Source organism: Callithrix jacchus, chromosome 4 (assembly GCF_049354715.1).
Source record: "Callithrix jacchus isolate 240 chromosome 4, calJac240_pri, whole genome shotgun sequence".
NCBI lineage: Eukaryota > Metazoa > Chordata > Mammalia > Primates > Cebidae > Callithrix > Callithrix jacchus.
The window spans coordinates 168,685,810-168,710,596 of NC_133505.1; the positions used below are offsets into that span (position 1 = coordinate 168,685,810).

Sequence of the window (24,787 nt, forward strand, 5' to 3'; positions counted from 1 at the left end):
GCCTGCTTTACAAGAGCTCCTAAAAGAGGCACTACACATAGAAAGGATCAACCAGTACCAGCCATTCCAAAATCACACTGAATGCTAAAGAGCATCAACATAATGAAGAATCTACAACAACTAACAGGCAAAACAGCCACTTAGCATCAAAATGGCAGTATCAAATTCACACATAACAATATTAACCCTAAATGTAAATGGACTAAATGCAACAATCAAAAGACACAGACTGGCAAATTGGATAAAAATCCAAAACCCATCAGTGTGCTGTATCCAGGAAACCCATCTCACATGCAAGGATACACAAAGGCTCAAAATAAAGGGATGGAGGAAGATTTACTAAGCTAATGGAAAGCAAAAAAAAGCAGGAGTTGCAATTCTCATCTCTGATAAAATAGACTTTAAAGCAACAAAGATCAAAAGAGACAAAGAAGGCCATTACATAATGGTAAAAGGATCGATACAACAAGAAGAGCTAACGATCCTAAACATATATGGACCCAACACAGGAGCACCCAGATACATAAGGCAAGTTCTTAATGACTTACAAAAGGACTTAGACTCCCACACAATAATAGTGGGAGACTTTAACACTCCACTGTCAATACTAGACAGATCAACCAGACAGAAAATCAACAAGGATATCCAGGGCTTGAACTCAGACCTGGAGCAAGCAAACCTGGTGGACATTTACAGAACTCTCCACCCCAAATCCACAGAATACACATTCTTCTCAGCACCACATCACACCTACTCAAAAATTGACCACATAATTGGAAGTAAATCACCCCTCAGCAAATGCAAAACAACTGAAATCATAACAAACAGCCTCTCAGACCATAGTGCAATCAAGTTAGAACTCAGAATTCAGAAACCGACCCAGAACCGCACAGCTTCATGGAAACTGAACAACTGGCTCTTGAATGTTGACTGGGTAAACAACGAAATGAAGGCAGAAATAAAGAAGTTCTTCGAAACCAATGAGAACGAAGACACAACGTGCCAGAACCTCTGGGACACATTTAAAGCAGTCTCTAGAGGAAAGTATATAGCAATAAGTGCCCATATGAGGAGAATGGAGAGATCCAAAATTGACACCCTATCGTCAAAATTGAAAGAGCTAGAGGAGCAAGATCAAAAAAACTCAAAACCCAGCAGAAGACAAGAAATTACTAAGATCAGAGCTGAGCTGAAGGAGATTGAGACATGAAAAACCCTTCAAAAAATCAATAAATCCAAGAGCTGATTTTTTGAAAAGATCAACAAAATAGACAGACCATTAGCCAGATTGATTAAAAATAAAAGAGAGAACAACCAAATAGATGCAATAAAAAATGATAAAGGGGAAATCACCACAGATTCCACAGGAATTCAAACCATCATCAGAGAATATTACAAACAACTATATGTGCATAAACTAGTAAACCTGGAAGAAATGGATAAATTCCTGGACTCCTGTGTCCTCCCAAGCCTAAACCAGTAGGAAGCTGAAACTATGAATAGACCAATAACAAGGTCTGAAGTCGAGGCAGCAATTAAGAGCCTACCTCACAAAAAAAGCCCAGGTCCAGACGGGTTCACAGCCGAATTCTACCAGACACACAAGGAGGAGCTGGTACCATTCCTTCTAAAACTATTTCAAACAATCCAGAAAGAGGGAATCCTTCCCAAATCATTTTATGAGACCAACATCATCCTGATACCAAAACCCGGCAGAGACCCAACGAGAAAAGAAAACTTCAGGCCAATATCCATGATGAACATAGATGCAAAAATCTTCAATAAAATATTGGCAAGCCGATTGCAACAGCAAATCAAAAAACTTATTCATCATGATCAAGTAGGATTCATCCCGGGGTTGCAAGGCTGGTTCAACATACGCAAGTCTATCAACGTAATTCACCACATAAACAGAACCAAAAACAAAAACCACATGATTATCTCAATTGACGCAGAGAAGGCATTTGACAAAATTCAACAGCCCTTTATGCTAAAAACCCTCAATAAACTCGGTATCGATGGAACATATCTCAAAGTAATAAAAGCTATTTATGACAAACCAACAGCCAATATCATACTGAATGGGCAAAAACTGGAAGCATTCCCTTTGAAATCTGGCACTAGACAAGGATGCCCTCTCTCACCACTCCTATTCAATAAAGTACTGGAAGTTCTAGCCAGAGCAATCAGGCAAGAAAAAGAAATAAAGGGTATTCAAATAGGAAAGGTGGAAGCCAAATTGTCTCTATTTGCAGATGACATGATAGTATACCTAGAAGACCCCATTGCCTCAGCCCAAAAACTCCTGAAACTGATAAACAACTTCAGCAAAGTCTCAGGATATAAAATCAATGTGCAAAAATCACAAGCATTCGTCTACACCAATAACAGACTTAAAGAAAGCCAAATCAAGAGCGAATTGCCATTCGCAATTGCTACAAAAAGAATAAAATACCTTGGAATACAACTCACAAGGAACATAAGGGACCTCTTCAAGGAGAACTACAAACCACTGCTCAACGAAATCAGAGAGGACACAAACAGATGGAGAAACATTCCATGTTCATGGTTAGGAAGAATTAATATCGTGAAAATGGCTATACTGCCCAAAGTAATTTACAGAATCAACGCTATCCCCATCAAGCTACCATTGACTTTCTTCACAGAACTGGAAAAAACCACCATGAACTTCATATGGAACCAAAAGAGAGCCCGCATAGCCAAGTCAATTCTAAGCAAAAAGAACACAGCGGGGGGCATCACACTACCGGATTTCAAACTATACTACAAGGCTACAGTAATGAAAACAGCATGGTACTGGTACCAAAACAGAGATATAGACCAATGGAACAAAACAGAGGCACCGGAGGCAACACAACATACATACAACTATACAATCTTTGATAAACCTGACAAAAACAAGCAATGGGGCAAGGATTCCATGTTTAACAAATGGTGTTGGGAAAACTGGCTAGCCATGTGCAGAAAGCAGAAACTGGACCCCTTCCTGACACCTTACACTAAAATTAACTCCAGATGGATTAAAGACTTAAACATAAGACCTGGCACCATAAAAACCCTAGAAGGAAATCTAGGCAAAACTATCCAGGACATAGGAGCAGGCAAGGACTTCATGAACAAAACACCAAAAGCATTGGCAACAAAAGCCAAAATAGACAAATGGGACCTAATCAAACTCCACAGCTTCTGCACGGCAAAAGAAACAGTCACTAGAGTGGACCGGCAACCAACAGAATGGGAAAAAATTTTCGCAGTCTACCCATCTGACAAAGGGCTGATATCCAGAATTTACAAACAACTCAAGCAGATTTACAGGAAAAAAACAAACAAGCCCATTCAAAAGTGGGCAAAGGATATGAACAGATACTTTACGAAAGAAGACATATATGAGGCCAACAATCATATGAAAAAATGCTCATCGTCACTGGTCATCAGAGAGATGCAAATCAAAACCACATTGAGATACCATCTCACGCCAGTTAGAATGGCGATCATTAAAAAATCTGGAGACAACAGATGCTGGAGAGGATGTGGAGAAAAAGGAACACTTTTACACTGTTGGTGGGAGTGTAAATTAGTTCAAACATTGTGGAAGACAGTGTGGCGATTCCTCAAGGCCTTAGAAATAGAAATTCCATTTGACCCAGCAATCCCATTACTGGGTATATATCCAAAAGACTATAAATCGTTCTACTATAAGGACACATGCACACGAATGTTCATTGCAGCACTGTTTACAATAGCAAAGACCTGGAATCAACCCAAATGCCCATTGATAATAGACTGGATTGGAAAAATGTGGCACATATACACCATGGAATATTATGCAGCAATCAGAAATGATGAGTTTGTGTCGTTTGTAGGGACATGGATGAATCTGGAGAACATCATCCTCAGCAAACTGACACAAGAACAGAAAATGAAACACCGCATATTCTCACTCATAGGTGGGTGATGAAAAATGAGAACACATGGACACAGAAAGGGGAGTACTAAACACTGGGGTCTATTGGGGGGAAAGGGGAGGGCCAGTGGGAGGGGGAGGTGGGGAGGGATAGCCTGGGGAGAAATGCCAAATGTGGGTGAAGGGGAGAAGAAAAGCAAAGCACACTGCCATGTGTGTACCTACGCAACTGTCTTGCATGCTCTGCTCATGTACCCCACAATGTAAAATCCAATAAAAAATTAAAAAAAAAAAAAAATAGAACTACCATTCGACCCAGCAATTCCATTACTAGATACATTTCCAAAAGAAAATAAATTGTTCTGCCAAAAAAAAAAAAAAATATATATATAATTAAAATATATATCTATATATTAAAAAATATATATATGTGTATATATATATTTAAAAAAAATTTGGTGGGCATGGTGATGCATGCCTGTAATCCCAACTACTGGGGAGGCTGAGGCAGGACAATTGCTAGAACCTGGGAGGTAGAATATTGCAGTGAGTTGAGACTGCACGACTGCACACCAGCCTTGGCAACAGAGTGAGACTCCATCTTAAAAAAAAAAAGCAGGACATGCATTCTCAATTTGATAATAAGTCAGATATTGGTGAGACATTCATCCTAGACTACTTACAACCATTCTCAGAGATCTGAGTTCCTGGCTTTTTTTTTTTTTTTTTTTTTTTTTTTGCATTGCAATCTCACAAATAATGTGTATAGAAAGAATGGAATTGCACGCAAAATGTGTTCTTTCCACACATTGACTTTTTCAGTTTCTACCCTGGACAAGGACTGGGGATGGAGTTGTTATCGGCTATATTAGTGCTGTACTAGCTGCAAATACGCTGAACTCTAGTCATTAAACACAGATGTTGCTTGGAGATCAAACATTACACTTAAATCATGATTCGATCTGTGTTTACAGTTAGAATGGGTGTGAAGTTGAGGAGAAATGCTGTATTCAAACACAGACTTATAAATATAATAGAATTTTATATTACCATAGGCTGCGATGTCTCAGCCTGAGGACAGGTGGCGCCAGCTCTAGTCGCAGTTATGCTGAAGTCTGTCTATAGGACTGTGGGGATGCGGGGGGGGGGGGGATCTACTGGGAGTCTACCGACATGGGGCAGTGAAGAACCACCTGAGAAAACACTACTTTATATCAGGAGGGCGTGCAGGCACCAAGCATCATCCAACTCAAACACTTCGGTCTGAAACATGGGATGGTAAGTTACTACCACTCAGCCAGCTGCCACAGGCTCCTGCCAGCATCCTCACAGGAGCACAAAGGAACTTTTCTCTTATTAAAACACTTGTGGACCTACCTCATTTTATTGCACTTTGACTTTATTACAGTTTGCAGATATTGCCCTTTTCACAAATTGGTGTTCTGTGGCAACCCTGCTTAAAGCAAGTCTACCAGCACCATTCCTCCAACAGCATATGCTCATTTTGTACCTCCGTGTCACATTTTGTTAATTCTTGTAATGTTTTCAAGCTTTCCCATTATGATTATATTTGCTATAGTGATCTGTCATCAGGAATCTTCAATGCTAGCACTGTAATTGTTTTGGGGCACCGCAAACTGTGCCCATCAACACAGTAGACTTACTCCATTAATGTTGTGCATGTTTTGACTGACGATGCAAGTTCCCACCAAGCAGCCCTTCCCTCATCTCTTTCTTTCTCTGCATATTTCCCTGTTCCCGGAGACCAAGTAATAACCCTACAATGGTATCTAAGCGTTCAAGTGAAAGGAAGAGTCACACACCTCTCATTTTAAATCAAATGCCAGAAATGATTAGGCTCAGTGAGGAAGACATGTCGAAAGCTGAGACAGGCTGAAAGCTAGGCCTCTTATGCCAAACAGTTAGCCAAACTGTGAATGTGCAAGACAAGTTTTTGAGGGAAAGTAAACGTGCTGCTCGAGGGAGCATACTAATGGGAAGAACGAAATCAACCTCATTGCTGATGTGGACTAAGCTGGAGTGGTCTGGACAGAAGGTCAAACAAACCAGAACATTTTATTAGGCCAACATCTAATCCACAGCAAAGCCATAACCCTCCTCAAGTAGTTGAAGTCTGAGAGAGGTGAGGAAGTTGCGCATGAGAAGTCTGAAGCACAAGTAGGTTCATGAGGTTTGAGAAACGAAGTTATCTCTATCACATCAAAGTAGAAGGGGAACCAGCAAGTGCTGATGCAGGAGCTGCAGCCAGTTATTCAGAAGATCTAGGATCAGGGGAGGTGCCACAGTAACTTACAGACTTTCAAGGTAAACAAAACAGACCTCTTTGGGAAGAATATTCCATCTAGGACGTTCATAGCTAGTGAGAAGTCAATGCCTGTCTTCAGAGCTTCCAAAGACAGGCTGGTGTTCTTGTGAGAGGTAATGCAGTTGGTAACTTTAACTTGAAGCCAATGTTCATTAACCATTCTAATAATCCTAGGGCACTTAAGATTTGTGGAAATCTACTCTCTCTGTGCTCCCTGAATGGAACACGAAAGCCTCGATGACAATGTATCAGTTTACAGCATGGTTTACTGAGTATTTTAAGCTCACTGTTGATAAATACTGTGCAGAAAATAAAATTTCTTTCAAAATATTATTGCTCATTGACAGTACATCTGGAAAAGAATTCAGCATTCTACATGTCATTAAGAATATTTGTGACTTGTGGAAGGAGGCGAACATATCTATATAATAGGACTTTTGAAGAAGTTTGTTTCAACTCTCATGAATGACTTTGAGGGTTTCAAGACTTCAATGCAGAAAGGAACTACAGATGTGGCAGAAAATGCAAGGGACCTAGCATTAGAAGTGGAGCCTGAAGATGTAACTGAATTGTTGCAATCTCATGAAAAAAACTTGAACAGATGAGAAATTGCTTCTTAGGAACGAGCAAAGAAAGCAGTTCCTTGAGATGGAACCACTGCTGGTGAAGATGCGATGAACGCTGTTGAAATAACAGCAAAAGATTTCAGAAATTACATAAACTGAGTTGCTCCAGCAGCAGCATGGGTTTAGAGGGTGGACTCCAATTTTCAAAGTTCTCTCAGAGATTTTTGCATGTTACAGATAATTTGTAATAAAAGAGTCAACGGATGCAGCAGACTTCGTTGTCTTATATTAAGAAACTGCCACAGCTGTCCCAACCTTCAGCAACCACCACCCTGATCAGTCAACGGCAACATTATGACTCCCTGAAGGCTCACGTGAATAGTAGCTTTTTCTGGCAATAAAGTATTCTTAAATTAAGGCATGTACGTCGTTTTTTAGACATAATGCCATTGCACATTGAATAGATTATAGCTTAAACATAACTTTTAGATTCACTTGAAGTGACACTTGTTTTATTGCAATATTTGCTCAGTGTAGGTCTGAGCTTGCACCATCTCTGACGTACGCTTGTACTTAAAGTCGGTGAGTCTGCATGTTGGGACAAAAGCCAGAGAGTGGACCAGATATGAATATCCAACCACTGACTTTACACCTCCACTCATATGTTTACAAGGCAGGTCAAAATTTCCAAGGTATATTCAGTCATTCATGCCAAACCTAAGCACTGTCTCAGTGCTTCATCTTAATGAATGACATCAACGCCAACGCTGATATGAAAATGGAACACAGGACTGGAATGTGGAAAGCGGAAGTTTTCTCTAACACCAATCAGTAGGTTTCCTAAAACACCCGTGCCACTGTTCTCTTCTCCCCAACTCTTTCTTAGTTTCTCAACAGACCGTGCCTTTCTTGCCTAAGGACACAGTTTATGATGTGTCTTCTGCCCTGGAAGTTCTCCTAACACCTCCATTATCTAGCCAGATGGCAGCAATTTTCTGAAATCCAGCAGGCCATGCCTGAGCGGAGGGTGTCACCAGCAGCTAAATAGTCCATTAGGGAACTGATGAACAAAGGCTCTGCTGCAGCCCAGTGGAGCCACATTGTGTCTGAAGGTCCCAAGTCAATCAGTAGCTTGTCGAGCGTCTGTGCCCTACGGATATTTGCTTTATTCCTCCACGTCTACGCACGATACTTCTCCAGACGAGCCTTTCCCCACAGGAGGTGGGGAGGGGTCATGGCTCTATGAGATGTTGAATGTTGGTTATTGTCCTCTTGACACACAAGGTGAAAAGGTTTCATCTTCCTCCTTCCATGGAGCAGTGGAACCCTGTCTGTGCAGGACACCTGAGAGTTCGCTACTGCTCCTTTCCTTGTGTGATTCCTCCCACCTCTATTAGGAAACTTTAAAAGCAGAAATGCTTGCACATCTTGTATAAGATCACATACCATGTTAGTGTGTTGATTACGGAGAATGTCAAGATTTCATTCCTTAATGATGGATTCAATAATTGTCACTCAAAATGTATTGGCTTTTGTCTTAAATTTAACCTTCAACTAAATAACTATTGTATTGTTTGAAACGTACAAGTGAACTAAAGTTCTGTGAAAACTACTTTCCACCTACTTCTAAAACACATTATCAGTGGGTCATTCCTGACAACTTTTAGAATTGGTGCTCTTCTGCTGATTAGAAGAAATAATTCTAAAAAAGAATTTATATAAATGAAAGGACACTTCGTTAATGTACATATGCATTTCATGGACAAAATAGCATCTTCCATAATCATTTGGTCTCAAGCAGATAATTTCCTGCCCAGAGGCACAGTGCTACCTTCAGCATTTAATCGTGGGAAGGCACAGTGTGCTCCCACATTGAGAATCACATGCATTGGACGGTGGCTGCTATTCAGTTGGAAAAGCTGTAAGGGGATGGAGAACAAACGAGGTCCTAAGGAAAATCCCAATGTAAGGTATTGGGGTTCTTCTGCTGCAGAGCCCAGGCTGCAGCCCAAAGTGATCTGAGACACAGCTGCTACTAACCCAGGACTCACACAAGCCACATGGAGCCGTCTCACTGCCATCATCATCTTCTGGTAGGCTTCCTCACTGATCCACTCTGAGGATGAGTAGGTGAGAAAGATGTCCTTGACAGATGGCAGCCTGTGATGTGGATTTCTCTGTGTAACAAAGTCACCTCCTCTCCTGTCTTGGTATCAGGAGGGAAAGACTGTAAGCCTCTTTGCCTTATAAAAATCAAAGATTTCTGGTTCCAAAATTATATGCCGAAGTATACATCTTGGAAGGAATTCAACATGGTGATAAAACTGTAAGTTGGGAAGCTAACAGTCTTGGTCCTGGTCCCAGATCTGATCTGTCACTGCCGGCTGCATGACCAAGGTAAGCCCTGTCTCATTTCTAGGCCTTGGGCTCAGTAACAGTAAAACTTTGCTAACACTTGAACTGCTGAAGCATGCCTTCCCTCAATCCTACCACATACCGAATTTCTGCAATAGCCAAGTCACTTTTTTCCAGCTCCTCTTTCTTTTTAGTTTTAGAAAAATACACTTAACATTTTAACAAATCCAAACAGGTCCATCTGACTGCCCCAGGGAGAATCCCCTGAGCTAGTGCTATCCAAGAGAATTTTCCATGTCGATAGGAATGCTCTGTATTCATGATGTACGATGAATGAGGCAGCCATAGTTGCAACTACCCATTGAGTCCGTGAAATGTGGCCACTGTGGCTAATGATCTGGCTAATTAATTTTCTTTAATTTTAATTCATGAAAATTTAAACAGCCCTATGTGTCTAGTGGATGATATATTGGACAGCACAGCTCTGTATCAACTTTTGCTAATTAATGCACATATCCAGGATCTTGTACTTTATTTATTTGTTTAATCAATCAAATCCAATATTCAACAAGCAAAAATCACTGCCTGCAATAGTAGACTTCCCAAAAGGGCAGAGTCTAGTGAAGTAACAAACACATCCACCATCATCTCTTTCTCTTGATTACTTCCAACGTTTCCAATGTTGGGCTGGCTCCACCAATATGGTTTGGCTGTGTCCTGACCCAATTATTAGTTTCCATAATCCCCATGTGTCATGGGAGGGACCCAGTGGGAGGTGATTGAACCACGCTATTCTTGTGATAGGGAGTCAGTTCTCATGAGATCTGATGGTTTTATAAGGGTCTTCCCCCTTTCCTTGGTTCTCATTTCTTCTCTCTCTTGATGCCACGTGAAGAAGGACGTGTTCCCCTTCTGCCATGACTGTTTCCTGAGGCCTCCCCAGCCATGTGGAACTGTGAGTCAATTAAACCTCTTTCCTTTATAATTACCCAGTCTTGGGTATTTCTTCACAGCAGCACGAGGATGGACTAATATACCCACCCTCCTTTGATTTTCCTTTTGCTGATCCCCCACTGCGGTTAAAGATGCACATTTCATCTGTGTTTTAAAGATTCATAAATCTGCATGTTTGGAGTAGAGTGGCCAATATTGAGAAGTTTTTTGCATGTAAATCTTTGAGAAACTTAAAGTCAACCAATTTTCTCCACGTTTTAACAATGTGAGTTTCTGTCTTCTAACTGAGGCATTTATTTGAAAACTCTCATATATCTAAAAATGAGCGGGGCGGTGCGGGTGGGGGACGTGTGCTACTGACTGCCTCGGTCTTCTGTTCTGATGTGAACAGAGCCTCATCTAATAAAGACAAAATTGGCATTGTTATGAAACTTGTATTGGGCTCTTGTTCTGAACATATAAATTGATATTTTCCTAGATTTGTGATATTATTTAGTTCATATTTCACCTAAACGATATACCACAGCACATTTTCCAATGTCATAGATTTTTTTCCTAAGCTCATCTTAATTTTCCAAGTTCAATACAATGCATGGCCATTTGAAAACAAACGTCCACTAAATTTCAAGCTGTACAAGGTAAACTTACTTATTTTTTCCACTAAATGATAAACTAGAATAAAATATAAAATCTGACTTTCGTGCCAACTCTCCTGCCACCCCTTCTTCAAAATCATAGGTTTCCAAAGAAAGGAAGCAAAACCTTATGGCTGAATACCCTGCTCCAAATTAAAAATAAAGTAATCGAAGTCATTATTTAAAGTTTTTCATGTTGCTGGAGGAAACAAAACAACACAAGGACAAAAGTTCAGGTCAAGAGGTTCCAGTGTTACCTCTGTCCTTCGTTATACAAGATTTCAAAATCTTTTTCTTTCCAGGAAAAACTAGTGCATATTAGCTTAGTCTAGATAACAGCAGCTCTGTGGTATCAAGGATCCACATTTCGGCTAATTTGCAGCTCTTATTATCTTGATACCACGAGATGGAATTTAATAGATGGCTGGAACATCTGTAACATGACATTTACCAAAGAATGTGTCGGCGGCATCCATGGCCTCAACAAAGATGGAGCCTCCAAAACATAAATCAAAGAAAATGTAAGAACATCTTAGAAGAAAAGGATGACAGTGATCCTGCACATTTAAAATATTTTAAATGCCTTAGGGACTCTACAGAGCAAGTAGTGATAAAAATAATGATGTACCAACTAAAGATATTTAGCCCACTGCTAAGAGAAGACGCAATGTAGCAAAAAATCTTCAGATTTTTTTTCAAAACATGTGGTTCAAGAACCCACCTCGTACTGTTCCTTTGGCAATTCTCTTATTCTCTGTGAACCTCAGATAGTTTTCTCAGGTGTAAAATGTCACAGGATGCCAACCTTACCCAATTCACATGGTTATCAGATCAATAAAGGCAATGTGTATGAAAATACTTTTTTGGCTGTGAAAGGCTCTACATGAAAGGCTTATGCAATAGAATACTAAATTAGAGGTTTCAACTGGAGTACCAGCTTAAAGAGATGCTATAAACCAAAAGAGGTGCTGATTGCATATGTGAGTTTACAAATCTAAAAATCACTGACGTAATTTTTTAATGGACTTTTTTTTTTGGCGGGGGGCAGCTTCAGGCTCACAGCAAAATCAAGCAGAAAGTACACCCTTTGCTTCCAAACATGGGCAATTTTGAAACATCCCATGAACATGGTTTTTATAAAGGTTGGTTTGTTGGAATGAGTGGAGATAATTTTTGAAGGTGATTTCTTTGTGGAAAACTATACTGTATAACCAACTCACCACAATGAGGCACCCCCTTTTTTTTAATCTTAAATCAAGAGAAAAGGGTTTCAATAGAAGGTCTCCACTCAGAGAGCTTGATATGGCTCTTCTAGGCTTAAGGAGAAACAGTGATAGGGTTTGGATCTGTGTCCCCACCCAAATCTCATGTTCAATTGCAAGCCTCATTGATGGAGGTGGGGGCTGGTGGGTGGCGATTGGATCATGGGGGCAGTTTCTCATGAATGGTTTAGCACCATCCCCTTGGTGCTGTTCTTGTGATGGTGAGTGAGATCTCATGAGATCTGTTGGTTTAAAAGTGTGTAGCACATCCTCCCTCACTCTGGTGAGTTAAGACGTCTCACACCTCCTTTGCCTTCTGTGATGACTGGAAGCTTCCCTGAGATCTCTGCAGAAGCCACTATGCTTCCTGTACAGCCTGCAGAACCATGAGCCAATTAAACCCCTTTTTGCTGTAAATTACCCAATATCAGGTACTTCTTTATAACAAGGCAAGAATGGACCAGGCGCAGTGGCTCACGCCTGTAATCATAGCAGTTTGGGAGGCTGAGGGGGTGGACTGCCTGAGCTCAGATGTTCAAGACCAGCCTGGGCCACATGGTGAAACCTTGTCTCTACTAAAATACAAAATATTAGCCAGGCATAGCGGCATGTGCCTGTAGTCCCAGCTATCTGGGAGGCTGAGGGAAGGAAATGCTAGAACCCAGGATGCAGAGGTTACAGTGAGCCAAGACTGCACCACTGCACTCCAGTCTGGGCAACAGAACGAGACTCCATCTCAAAACAAACAAACAAGGCAAGAACAGACTAATACAGAGAATGAGTTCAGGTCTAACCTGATTCCCTCATGATAATGTTAAAGGCTGGCTACTTTCTTGGTATAGTTAAACTGGTTTTAGTCTGTGCTCCCAGAGTTTCTTAAAACAAAAGATGTATTAGAGTGACCCATGGAAAAATGAAAAACAGCTGCACTGAAACCACTTTAGTTTCAGCCCAGTACTTCCTGGAAGACCAAGGAGACTCCAATAGAGAAAACTGGGGTGGATAATAGCAAAAAAACAGCAGCTGAGAAAGAAGTGATCGATCACTGGAGGAGGAACATCAGTGTATCCTTGGAGGTGAAGATGACATTTCGTGTGGTGACCTCTAAACAACGTGTACAGGAGCCAATGAGATAAAGTCTGCTTTTCACAATACCTGCTCCTGCCAGCTTTAACATATCCCACGACAGTGTCAGCTCAGTGAGTACTTTCCTGTGCTCTTGCTAAGCTCCCAAATTGTGCTTCAACACTGAGGCATCAGAAACAGCAGAGAGCAAAATGGCAGAGCAGGGGAGCAAGCTCAAGTTGTAGAAGGACAGAGGATGCCCCCACCCCAACATACACCACCCCTCCAGCAAGTGCCTAGCCTAATGCAGGCCCAGCAGGAGGAGTACATGGCAAGGTTTTCATTTGTCTAGTTGGTTGTTTTCAAGAGACTAGACCACTGCTATCTACTGAAATAAAGCTGTATTTGAAACTTAAAGGTATCCATTTGGTCCCTGGGAGAAAAGCTATTAACATAATATGACATTTACGAAAGAATGTGTCAGCAGCATCCATGGCATCAACAAAAATGCTATCTGACAGGAGGACAAGTAAACTACTTTAGAGGAAACAAAAGAATCTTCAGTAAAAGAAACCACCTCCAGACACGGCGTGATGGGTCATGGAGTTGAAGCTACAAAAGGTTTGTCTTGGACATTAATATGGTTTGGCTGTGTCTCCACCTAAATCTCATCTTGAATTGTAACTCCCATAATTCCTACGTGCCATAAGAGGAACCTGGTGGGAGGCAATTGAATTATGGGGGCCAGTCTTTCCTGCACTGTTCTCACGATGGTGAATGAGTCTCATGAGATCTGATGGTTTTAAAAAGAGCAAATCCCCTGCACAAACTCTCTTTTTGCCTGGCACCATCCATATAAGACAAGACTTGCTCCTCGATGCCTTTCACCTTCTGCCATGAGTGTGTGGCCTCCCCAGCTACGTGGAACCGTAAGTCCAGTAAACCTCTTTCTTTAGTAAATTTCACAGTCCTGGATATGTCTTTATCAGCAGCGTGAAAATGGACTAATACAGACCTACCAGGAGCTGCTTTACAAAAATCACCAGTAGGCATGAAGTTACCAGTGGCTCAATAGTCTCCACTGTGACCAACCCTGGTGGTAAGCTCAGTGCCTGACTGCAGCTGCCACACCTGCTAGCTTTGAATTGTCATTTCCAGCCCCGCCTCTTCATTCTCCAACTTGAACACCAGCACCATTTCACGAAGAAGGCCCTGCACACACTCTGCGTTGTCCCTCTCTACAATCAGTCCTGGATCAATGTCCACATAGGCCCTATCCACACTCCAACAGCAATCTCCTGGGCCTACTTAAGAGCTCAGTCACATTCCAAATTCAGGATCTTCTTTCATACCTTCAGTGGCTCCAAAGCTGTTCTTAGAAAAGAACACTTCTTTGAGGCAGGAGAACACTGTCCCTTTTTTATGTTTGAATCATAAGTTTAGTACAGAAGGAAAGCCCTAGGAAGTAAATCATTGTAACTGCTTTCAACATTTGAAGAGGCTACAGATGGAAGGTTCCTTGGATATCATTTTGTTTCAAGGAACAGAACTAGAAGTTATGGTGGAAATAGATTTAAGGTCAAATAACTTTCTCGCAAGTTCTTTAACAAGGAAAACAGTTTTATGAAAAGCAATGAAATTCCTTTACTCAATGTGCTCTAGCAAAAGTCAGATGACTAAACACCAACCATCTAAGAGTCATTATCTTATACGGGAGGGAATTTAGAATAGGTGACTGCAACGTTGACTCCTGTTCTAAGATGATGGATAGGCCAAGGTGTACAATGACTATGATAACGAATGAATGGTATCATTGTCACTGTATACCGTGGCCTACTATTCACGTACTTTACAAAACATCCTAAACTTTATCTACTAGGTAGCAGGCACTATGTTAAGCTCCAAAGTATGCTCCCTGCCCCAAGAAAATGTATCTAAATAAGGGAGCCCAGTACAGGGGGACGTTAAGTAATAAAGACTTAATTTTTGGGTCACACTTCATGTATTTCATGAACTCTGTTTACACAAAGTTTATATGTTTATGATAACAATGGTCAACGTACAGATTATGTCATATTGGTTTACACTAATCTTTACTTTAACTACTTTAAATAAAAATATCCTATTCAGAGTCAAAGACAAAGAGCATGATTCCCATTTGTTTGTAGCACATTATGGGAGAAGGAGGATTCATTCGTCCATGAGATGCTTTTGCTGGCTTTAAATTATGGCCATCTCTGATCATTCTAATCGTAGGTGGTTTCCTAGGCAGTAGGCCAGTGTATGCTTATTAGCATGGCATTCTACATTAATATGAAATTCCCTACGCAAAACTGAAGATTCATAACACATTGGAAAAATTAGGGTCATTCTGACACTAGATAGAAATATAATTATTTTTTTTTTTTTTGAGACGGAGTTTTGCTCTTGTTACCCAGGCTGGAGTGTAATGGCACGATCTCGTCTCACTGCAACCTCCGCCTCCTGGGTCCAGGCAATTCTCCTGCCTCAGCCTCCTGAGTAGCTGGGATTACAGGCACGCGCCACCATGCCCAGCTAATTTTTTGTATTTTTAGTAGAGAAGGGGTTTCACCATGTTGACCACGATGGTCTCGATCTCTTGACCTCGTGATCCACCCGTCTCAGCCTCCCAAAGTGCTGGAATTACAGGCGTGAGCCACCGCACCAGGCCCAGAAATTTAATTCTTTGAAACTAGCTTAGAGAACCTGTAGTTCAATCATATTAACAAATGACTGAAGGGTTTTAATCATACTCAAAGAGGCAAGTGGACCATGCCCAGTGCATGCCATAGACTCTGGTATCAATTAGTATCATGCCCTACAACAAACCCACTTGGGTAACTAGTCACCATACAATTCATATTCTATGAGCATTTCCCTTTTAACTTTCACAATTTTCTTTGTACAAGTACATCAATACTCTTCCATTTTTTCTTCAGCAAGGAAAAACTCCATGTTTCACTTCTTATCCAGTTCTAGAATCTTGATCCCCACTTTAGAAAACAGAATTTTACTCTTTTCAGGAAAAGCCTGCAGAATAAGTGACAACTCTCCCTCAACCTTATAAGAAAACTAACATGACTCAATGTGAGTGCTTTCAGCAAGAATCTAAGCTCAAGTTCCCCAGATTAAACCCTGAGTTTGTTTTCTTTCTCACTATGTGACCCAAGTAAAGTCAATTAACCTCTCCATTTCCCTCCTGGCTTTAATGATGCATTTATGCAGGTAGCTGGATATTCCCAGACGGAAGAGGATGCATCTGGAACATAATGTAATCCTGTATCACAGTCTTGGTCTGCACTGGCTTGCCTCATTCTGAGGCGGCATTTTCAGGGAGACTCCCCTGCCCCACACATGTCACCACTGTGAGGTAAGATATTCGCTCCATATAAAGCATCAACAGAAAGGCTACTAAATTCTATGTATGTTTCCCCAGTGAGATTTTTGAGCCATTCACTTCAAAAGCAAATAAATTAACCCACTGCCCTGCAGATCTATTTTTCACCTTCACAATTCTTCATAAACCTTCTAAGTGGTCAAATGAATAACATATGTCAGTTCCACTCAGTAGAGGATCAGGGAGGTACATCTATGTGTAGAAACAGGCACTGGAGAAAAGTGGCATTTCACACACAAAAACAGTTTCAAGGCTAGCACAGGCAGCATTTACTTACAATTTTAAATTGCTCTACTGGCTGATACTGACACCCTGAAATGGTTTGGATCAACCATCTTTATGTAGACCCCTTTACATATTTATTGTATATGGTATGCAAATTCTAAATATAAACTATCAAGAATAATACATGGAATCAACCCAAATGCCCATTGATAATAGACTGGATTGGAAAAATGTGGCACATATACACCATGGAATATTATGCAGCAATCAGAAATGATGAGTTTGTGTCGTTTGTAGGGACATGGATGAATCTGGAGAACATCCTCAGCAAACTGACACAAGAACAGAAAATGAAACACCGCATATTCTCACTCATAGGTGGGTGATGAAAAATGAGAACACATGGACACAGAAAGGGGAGTACTAAACACTGGGGTCTATTGGGGGGAAAAGGGGAGGGCCAGTGGGAGGGGGAGGAGGAGAGGGATAGCCTGGGGAGAAAAGCCAAATGTGGGTGAAGGGGAGAAGAAAAGAAAGCACACTGCCATGTGTGTACCTACGCAACTGTCTTGCATGCTCTGCTCATGTACCCCAAAACCTATAATCCAATAAAAAATTAAAAAAAAAAAAGAATAATACATATATAAAAAATAAGTCATCTTTATGGTAACACTTTGAGGGTTTTTTAATATGTTTATTTTTACTTCAACCTGGCTCTTTTATAAGTATTGGCTTTGGTAAAAGGGAAAAAGAGGAAAATATTTTAACTTTCCTCTGTTCCCTCTTGATGGCTCTTTGAGAGGTGCGTGTGTATCATTTGTGTGTGGATGAGAGGTTTGGAGCCCGCAATAAGGACCAGGGAGAACACAGGCAAAGAGAGTGGGCGTTCAAAGGAGATGAAGTAAGAGGCGTCCGCAAGGCCAAGAGGAATCTCGTGGCAGAACAGATGGCGGCACGAGGGGCGACGGTGAACATGGGGCCACCCTGGCTTTGGCAGATGCCAGCTTTGCATTGTGTTCTACACACTTTCCACTCCGGAGCTTATGAATCCACACAGAAGCCAGCTTCACTGTAGATTTAACACTGTAACACGAAGCAAAACTGAATGCATGGTGGCAGGCTCCCCCCTCGCTATTGGGACATGCCCTACAATACTGTCATGACATAAAACAACATGTAATGCCTCTGCCATTGTTCTTTAAAAGCACTGAAGGGCCGGGCGCGGTGGCTCAAGCCTGTAATCCCAGCACTTTGGGAGGCCGAGGTGGGTGGATCATGAGGTCAACAGATCGAGACCATCCTGGTCAACATGGCAAAACCCCGTCTCTACTAAAAATACAAAAAATTCGCTGGGCATAGTGGCGCGTGCCTGTAATCCCAGCTACTCAGGAGGCTGAGGCAGGAGAATTGCCTGAACCCAGGAGGCAGAGGTTGCAGTGAGCTGATATCGTGCCATTGCACTCTAGCCTGAGTAACAAGAGCAAAACTCCGTCTCAAAAAAAAAAAAAAGCACTTAAATGCCTAATAACCAAATCTACAATAAGCAAATAGGGGACTATCACACACTTAGGCAAAAGCGCCCCAATTTCTTACATAGATGTGAGAGTAAGTTTGACAATAACAAAAGTAAGAAGACTCCTGACCAACAATTAATCTGTAACAAATATTAAGTTTAGGAATGATTATACATTTAGACTATATTTCTTAATAAATTTCCTCACATAAATTATCCCTAATCTATAAACCAATTTTAAACAAAATCCATCACGCCAGGCACTTTACATCTTACTCTATTTATTGCACCATTTCTCATCAGAAACCTTTTAGCTTTAATGCTATTCCATGGCAGAGTATCTCATTAGAGTGGCAAAGATAAAGTTCTTTTTGAGATAAAGTAATTACAGTGATGGCAGGGGGGAAAATCACACAAAGTCCTTGGCTGAAGTAATCTCCTGCCTTCTGATTCATTTTAAGACTAATAAACTGAGTACAAACAAAAAGATGTTCATGGTGGATAACTCTGATTGCCTAGAGTTTGTGCTGGAGGGATTAGCAATTCGTAACCTTAATCAGAACTGGAGTCCTAGAGGATTTTCCTCCCAGGTAAACATTCCAAGACCAGACGCTGTATATGCTCTCAGCTGACTTCTATGCCAATTCTATATCCTAATTATTATTAAAGTCAATCAAGTATTTCACTGTATAAATAGCCTTACTATATTTTAAGTCAATTTTCTGTTTCAAAGAATAGTCAGTTACTTCCTATCCCAGGAGCTTTGCTTTCTTGAGGAGGCACAAGTTGCTAGAAATATGGGCTTTGGCCAAGGCAATGATAGTAGCAAGGGACAGGACTCCTCAGCCATGACCAGACAGAGCACTGTTAGGATTCAGTGAGAAGCCTTCAGTGGAAGGAGGAGGCTTGGTCTTAGAATCATGCCCAGGGACAGACTCATCATCGCCTTGGAGTGAAATTAACCTTACCAGCCCAGTCAAAATCATTAAAAATTCATACAGTTTCTTGTATGATAAGGTTTTGTTTATATAAATTGGTGCTAGGGAAATCTTTCAGGGAAACAATGACATGGGTTATTTTAAATTATTAATCTCATTGGTCAGAAACCCAATCAGAATCATATTTGCACATAAAAAGCAACCTCTCTTCTTTGTTCAACTCTGTCTCATTTCTGCATGGGCCTCAGTGGATGATTTCTGAAGAAGCAGATGAAAACTCAATGCTTGCTAATTAGTCATTATTCCCTGTTTTCCAGGAAGCGTCCATATTTCTAAAAATTTATGGTCTAGTCCAAACTCTGATCAAGGTCACCATGAAACAAAGCAGGTATTCTGATATGGAGATGAAGCGAACGTGGAGTCCAGGCTGATTCTCAACCTACCTATGAGGTCAGGTGAAAGCTTCAGACATCAGTCCCCCATGTGTAACATCAGGACAAAATTAACTATCCATCTTCTTTTATAATTTATTAGAGTATCATATTAAATGTGAAACATGATTAAACTGCAGCATCACATTTGAGAGGCAAGTCATTATTACATGTAAACTTTAAATAGTGTTCAGGAAATAGCAGAATTATGAATAAATCCCCCATGAAAAAATTTAGGAGATTACCATTTAGACTCATGATATGAATGGAGCTTACTGCAGACTGATTTCTCCAGACAAGAAAAATTACAGTTATCTTTTCAAAAATAACCGTGTTGCTAAACAGGTTCCAGTTTTCCTCCTTAGGTATAAAAGTCTTCTTGCTGAAGTTTACATAAACCACACACTGCTCCTCTATCGCTAGCCAGCCACACAAAATCCTATATTGTATTTTTGTTCCTGATCAGAGACAAGTATGTAAGTTATTGATCCTTACAAAGTTCTAGAAAATGAAACCTCAGAATTATTATTTAGACAGAAATCTTCCCACTTGGCAAAGTTTAGCACCTGCTCCATTACTGCAAAGCCTAAATTCACAGGCTAATCCGCAGTGTGACTGGTCAGCTGATCCACAGAAATATTATTCGTGTTACTGAATGTGTATTTTTGTTATTGAAAAATTGAAACATCCGATCTTCTCTTTTGCTGTGGACAGTATCTAGTTACTGTACTAAAATATGGTTTGAATAAATTATCTTTAAATTGTTTTATATTTAATTGTCCCTAAATCCATAAGCATATTGTTTCAAGAGTACATTTCAGTGATATTTTAAGTACAAGGGAAGTAGTTAGAAAATAGAACACTGATTACTAGATTTGTATAGTAAGCACTATATCCCAGTAAAGGCCAGGGCTTCGGAAAAACACAGAGTAGATTTCTCACTCCTGGTTTCAGCTTTTATGAACTGTAGGCTCACTACTTAACCGCACGGAGTCTCTTTGTTAGAAACCCCCGATAATAGCATCTACTTTGCAGGTCTACTATGAGAACTGGATGAAAATACAAATAGAAGAATATAAAGATAAGAAAGAAAATCAATACACTGTAGTGAAGCCATTATAATTGCTATGATTAATTTCATTATATAATACCAGGTAGAATTTCTACAGGGTATGGATTTATGGAATCAACATTCTTGTAACAAGGCTTACAGGCTCTTTGAACATAGACAAGTAAGGGCACTTTTGTAGAATGTAGAGCAGGAAGTGAACGATACTTGCAATATTGGAGTTGACGTTTTGGCCCCTCAGGGTAGGAAATGATGAGAGGAGAGGCCAACAGCTCTAGAAAAACTTAAGAGAGGGGTCAATGCTATGCAAAGCAGAACACAGTGTTGGGGAAGCAACAGCATGAATTTAAATATCAAAGGTGGAGCATCTCTGGGAACCGAGAGGATCCCAGGTGGTCACTTGACTGGACTTTGAAAATGGAGGTGAAACTGAGACTAAAAGACTGAGGCATTGGCTCATCCCTCCTAGGATGCTGGGCCAGGGGAGCAGGGTGGCATGACCATGACATCATCACAGAGCCTCAGCCTGAGCCAGAAATCGTCACAGCCCCTTGATGCAGAGCAGTAGAGGTAGGGGTGCTTTTACTTCTCTGAAATCAGTTAGCCAAAGCCAAGATTAACTTCATGTATGAGTATATATAAATATATATATATACATATATACATAAAACTGGTAATATGAATAGAATAATCATGAAGCATTTAACATTTCTAAATATTTATGATCTGGCTACCGTTCTAAGTACTCTGTAAATGAGCTAATCTTCACAATAGGAAATAGATACTATTATACCACTGAATAGACATTACCAGTTGGCATAGGTAAGAATGAAGGAACCCAGGACTCCAGTGGGGCAGGCTGGCTCTGGAACCATCTCGTAGGCTCAAATGTTAATGCCTGTCAGCCATGCCTCACAGTTCCTAAGGATTACCACACGTCAGGCTCTGCTAAGACCCTACTATTAACACACCATTTAATCCCCAAAACACTCTATTTTGGTTTATGTTTGGGCAGATGCTACAGGTTGGTTTTCTTTGTGTTTTTCTGTTTTTTTCCACACTAAGCATATTTTTAAATGAAAAATTCCATGTAAAATTCCAGATTAATGATTCCTCTTGATTAAAACAACAACAACAACAAAAAAAAACTAGCCATACTGAGTCTCCACATCACCACTTGCCGGTAACTGGCATATGTGACTTCTGGCATGAATTCTGCCTCCCCCTTCCACTACCGTCCTCACCGCCCCTTAAGGGCCACATCTAACCTAACTTCTAATCACCTGTCTGATCACTGTGGACATATGAGTATGTGACACCTATCGTAATTATATCTGTGCATTAAAAAAAAAGAAAGAAAGAAAGCTAAAAAGCTGCAGGACTTAAATGTTTAGATTAGACAGTCCAGGTTCAAACTCCGAGTCCACATTCATAAGCTCCTCTTTTCTTGGGCAAATGTCTTAATCTCTTTAAGCCTCATTATTCTCACATCCAAAATAGGGTTACTAATAATGCTTAACTGAGAGTGTTCTTATGAAATAATTAAATCAGATAATGCCTGAAAAGAATTTAGCTTGGAATTCAATATTAATTTTTATTGCTGTTTTTACTACGAATACCAGGAAGTTGGTATATATAGGTCATATACGCCATCTAAAGCAATCAGGACCTCAGCACAGATTGGGGTGGATGAGGTTGTGTCTTGTGTTGAAAAAGGCAGAGGAGAGGAGCAGGTTGGGGGGATGGTGGGCCAGCATTGCTGCTGGCGGGAGTGCTGCCCAAGAACCATCCCAGAAAGAGCCCAGTGGCCATCATTCCCTGTGTGCCTTTGACTTTGTAAATGAATTTCTCATATAGCCAAAATGTAGTCACAGTGACACACTGAGTCACAGGTTTTTGTAATTCCACCGTTTTCTCAGTCCTGAGACAATGGATCCGTAATTTTTCCTCTGATAGGTGCATCTTTTGAGTTCCTTCACAAGGTCCTGTAACACCCATTCTACAGGGCTGCCACCTTGACCCTGGCCCACAGCTCCTCATCTGTGAACCAGACAACATACACCTTCACTAGCCTCTTTGTCTTCAACCTGTCCCTAACTTCAAGCCTCATGGCGAACTCTTCCAGCTCGAACTGTCCTCAACAGTGTTTGACATCACCTTGGTTTATGAAATTTTGCTGTGGCTTCCACCAGCCTCCAGAATAGAATCTGAATGTGCCAGTCATCGCTGGGGTTCCCGGCTGGCACCTGGGGTATTTATCCACACTTGCACCTCTGACTGCCCCCAGCACGGTGTCTTTGACACCTCCCTGTCTGTGCTCACTCCTCTGCGTGGACTGGATGTGCTCGGCGTGCCTGCCCTCTATTGCATCCACATCACATCCAGCCAAATCCCATGCAGCCAACGCACTGGAACCTGACACTGTCTATCAGGGGTCAGCAAACCTCTTCTCTAAAGAACGAGTGAATTCATATTCCAGTCTTTGCAGGCCATCCAGTCTGTTTCCCACCTACTCCACTCTGCCCTTAAAGCAGGAAAGGAGCCGTAGCCAACAGTTACAGAAATGGGTGGGGCTGGGTCTCCATTAAACCTTATGGACACAAGGATCTAAATGTCATGAGTCACACAATATTATTCACCTTTTGATTTTTCCCAACCATTTAAAAATGTAAAAACCATTTTTGGCTCATGGGCTATACAGAAACAAGCAGCGGCCACAGCAGACCTTAGTTGACTGACTCTTGCTTTCTATGCATACTGTTGGCTGATCCACTCTCTTTTTTCACTTTTTAAAACTGAAGTATAACTTCCACTTGGCAACTTTAAGCACAGCAATCTTAAACAAACAGCCCAGTGAGTATTGACTTGTGTATGTGGCCATGCTACTGTCAAATAGATGAAGATATAAAACGTTTCCAGCAGCCTTGGGCTCCTAAATGGTCCCTTCTAATCATACCCCAACAGAAGTCCAGCCTCTGTTTTTTTTTCTTTGTTGCCAAAGCAGTCTCCATGCTTCCTTTCACAGGCCTGGATAAAGCAATGGGGAAATGACCCTCTGCAATCCAAACTTTCACAGAGCAGAAAGAAACCCAGAAGACAAAGGTGTGTAAATGAAACTTCCGGTATCATTAGCTATTACGGCCACGGAGAAGAATGTCTTTTCTTTTCAACGACTGCTGATATATGATTAGAAAAACTGAAAGGCAATATGCTAGTACCCATTCATTTTCCCAGCAGTCTCGTGCTGACACTGCATTTCCTTACCTGGGTCAAGGTGAGCGTTGCCTGTCTGCAGGTGCCGCACTGTACCCTGAGTTTTCCCGGCTGCACTTTTTGACAGGGGCCTTTGCAATAAACATAAAAGCTGTTGTAGACTGGTCTACCTGCTGGGGAAGAAAAAGCAGAGGAAGTGGCTAATAATTCTGAATCCAAATTGAGACAAGAAATTCTTTTAAAGCTTGTGAGAGGCAAATTTTAAAACTCAGTCCTCAGGAACATTTTGAAACATTACTGGAATAAATATTCCAATGAGAATACAACAATTTAATTTAGAAAGTCTAACTTTACGCTCCAAGAATGAAATCTTTTCTTTCTCTTGCCAACAGGCCTGTGACTTACTCAGCAAAGTAAGCAGCCTGCTGCCAAGAGAACCGGCCAAGTGTATTTACAATACAGTAAAATCAAAGGCACTCTCTGCTGTGGAAGTTTTAAAAGATGACAGGAATTCTTCCAGGATGCTCCTGAATTCTATTTCATGCTTCTGGACACAGTTTTGAAGACTGTAGATTTTCCGTCTCAAAATCTTATCTGTAGAAGAAAACCAGCCCATTTCTAATGATATGAATGATATGATCACAGTTTGCTGGGTTTCCAGGGAAAACTTTCCAACTCACAGTCACACATGAAATAAGAAAAGAGGCCAGCCCTGAGGGGCTTTCACAGGCCAAGCAGCTATGCACAGAAATGGAGGGTTTGCATTTCATTTATGATCTCTCTCACTAGGCAAACACCATTCAAACAATACATTTTCAAGAGACCATACAGGGATAGTTACTCCCTAGTAAACGAGGGAAATTTAATCATTTTAGACTTCCACATCTGTTAC

At 40.9% G+C, this 24,787-nt stretch overlaps 1 protein-coding gene across 7 annotated transcripts in view; it reads right to left on the reverse strand.

The window, feature by feature from the left end:
* The window catches only part of PRKN (parkin RBR E3 ubiquitin protein ligase), a 1,467,397-nt gene that overhangs the window by 885,840 nt on the left and 556,770 nt on the right, over positions 1-24,787 (reverse strand). For 6 of the 7 annotated variants that reach the window (XM_008995347.6, XM_035297759.3, XM_078370428.1 and 3 more), the window contains one exon: positions 23,947-24,068. In XM_008995347.6, the coding sequence (XP_008993595.3) occupies positions 23,947-24,068 (122 nt within the window). The remainder of the gene's footprint in view (positions 1-23,946; positions 24,069-24,787) is intronic. The other variant, XM_078370429.1, reaches the window with a different exon arrangement.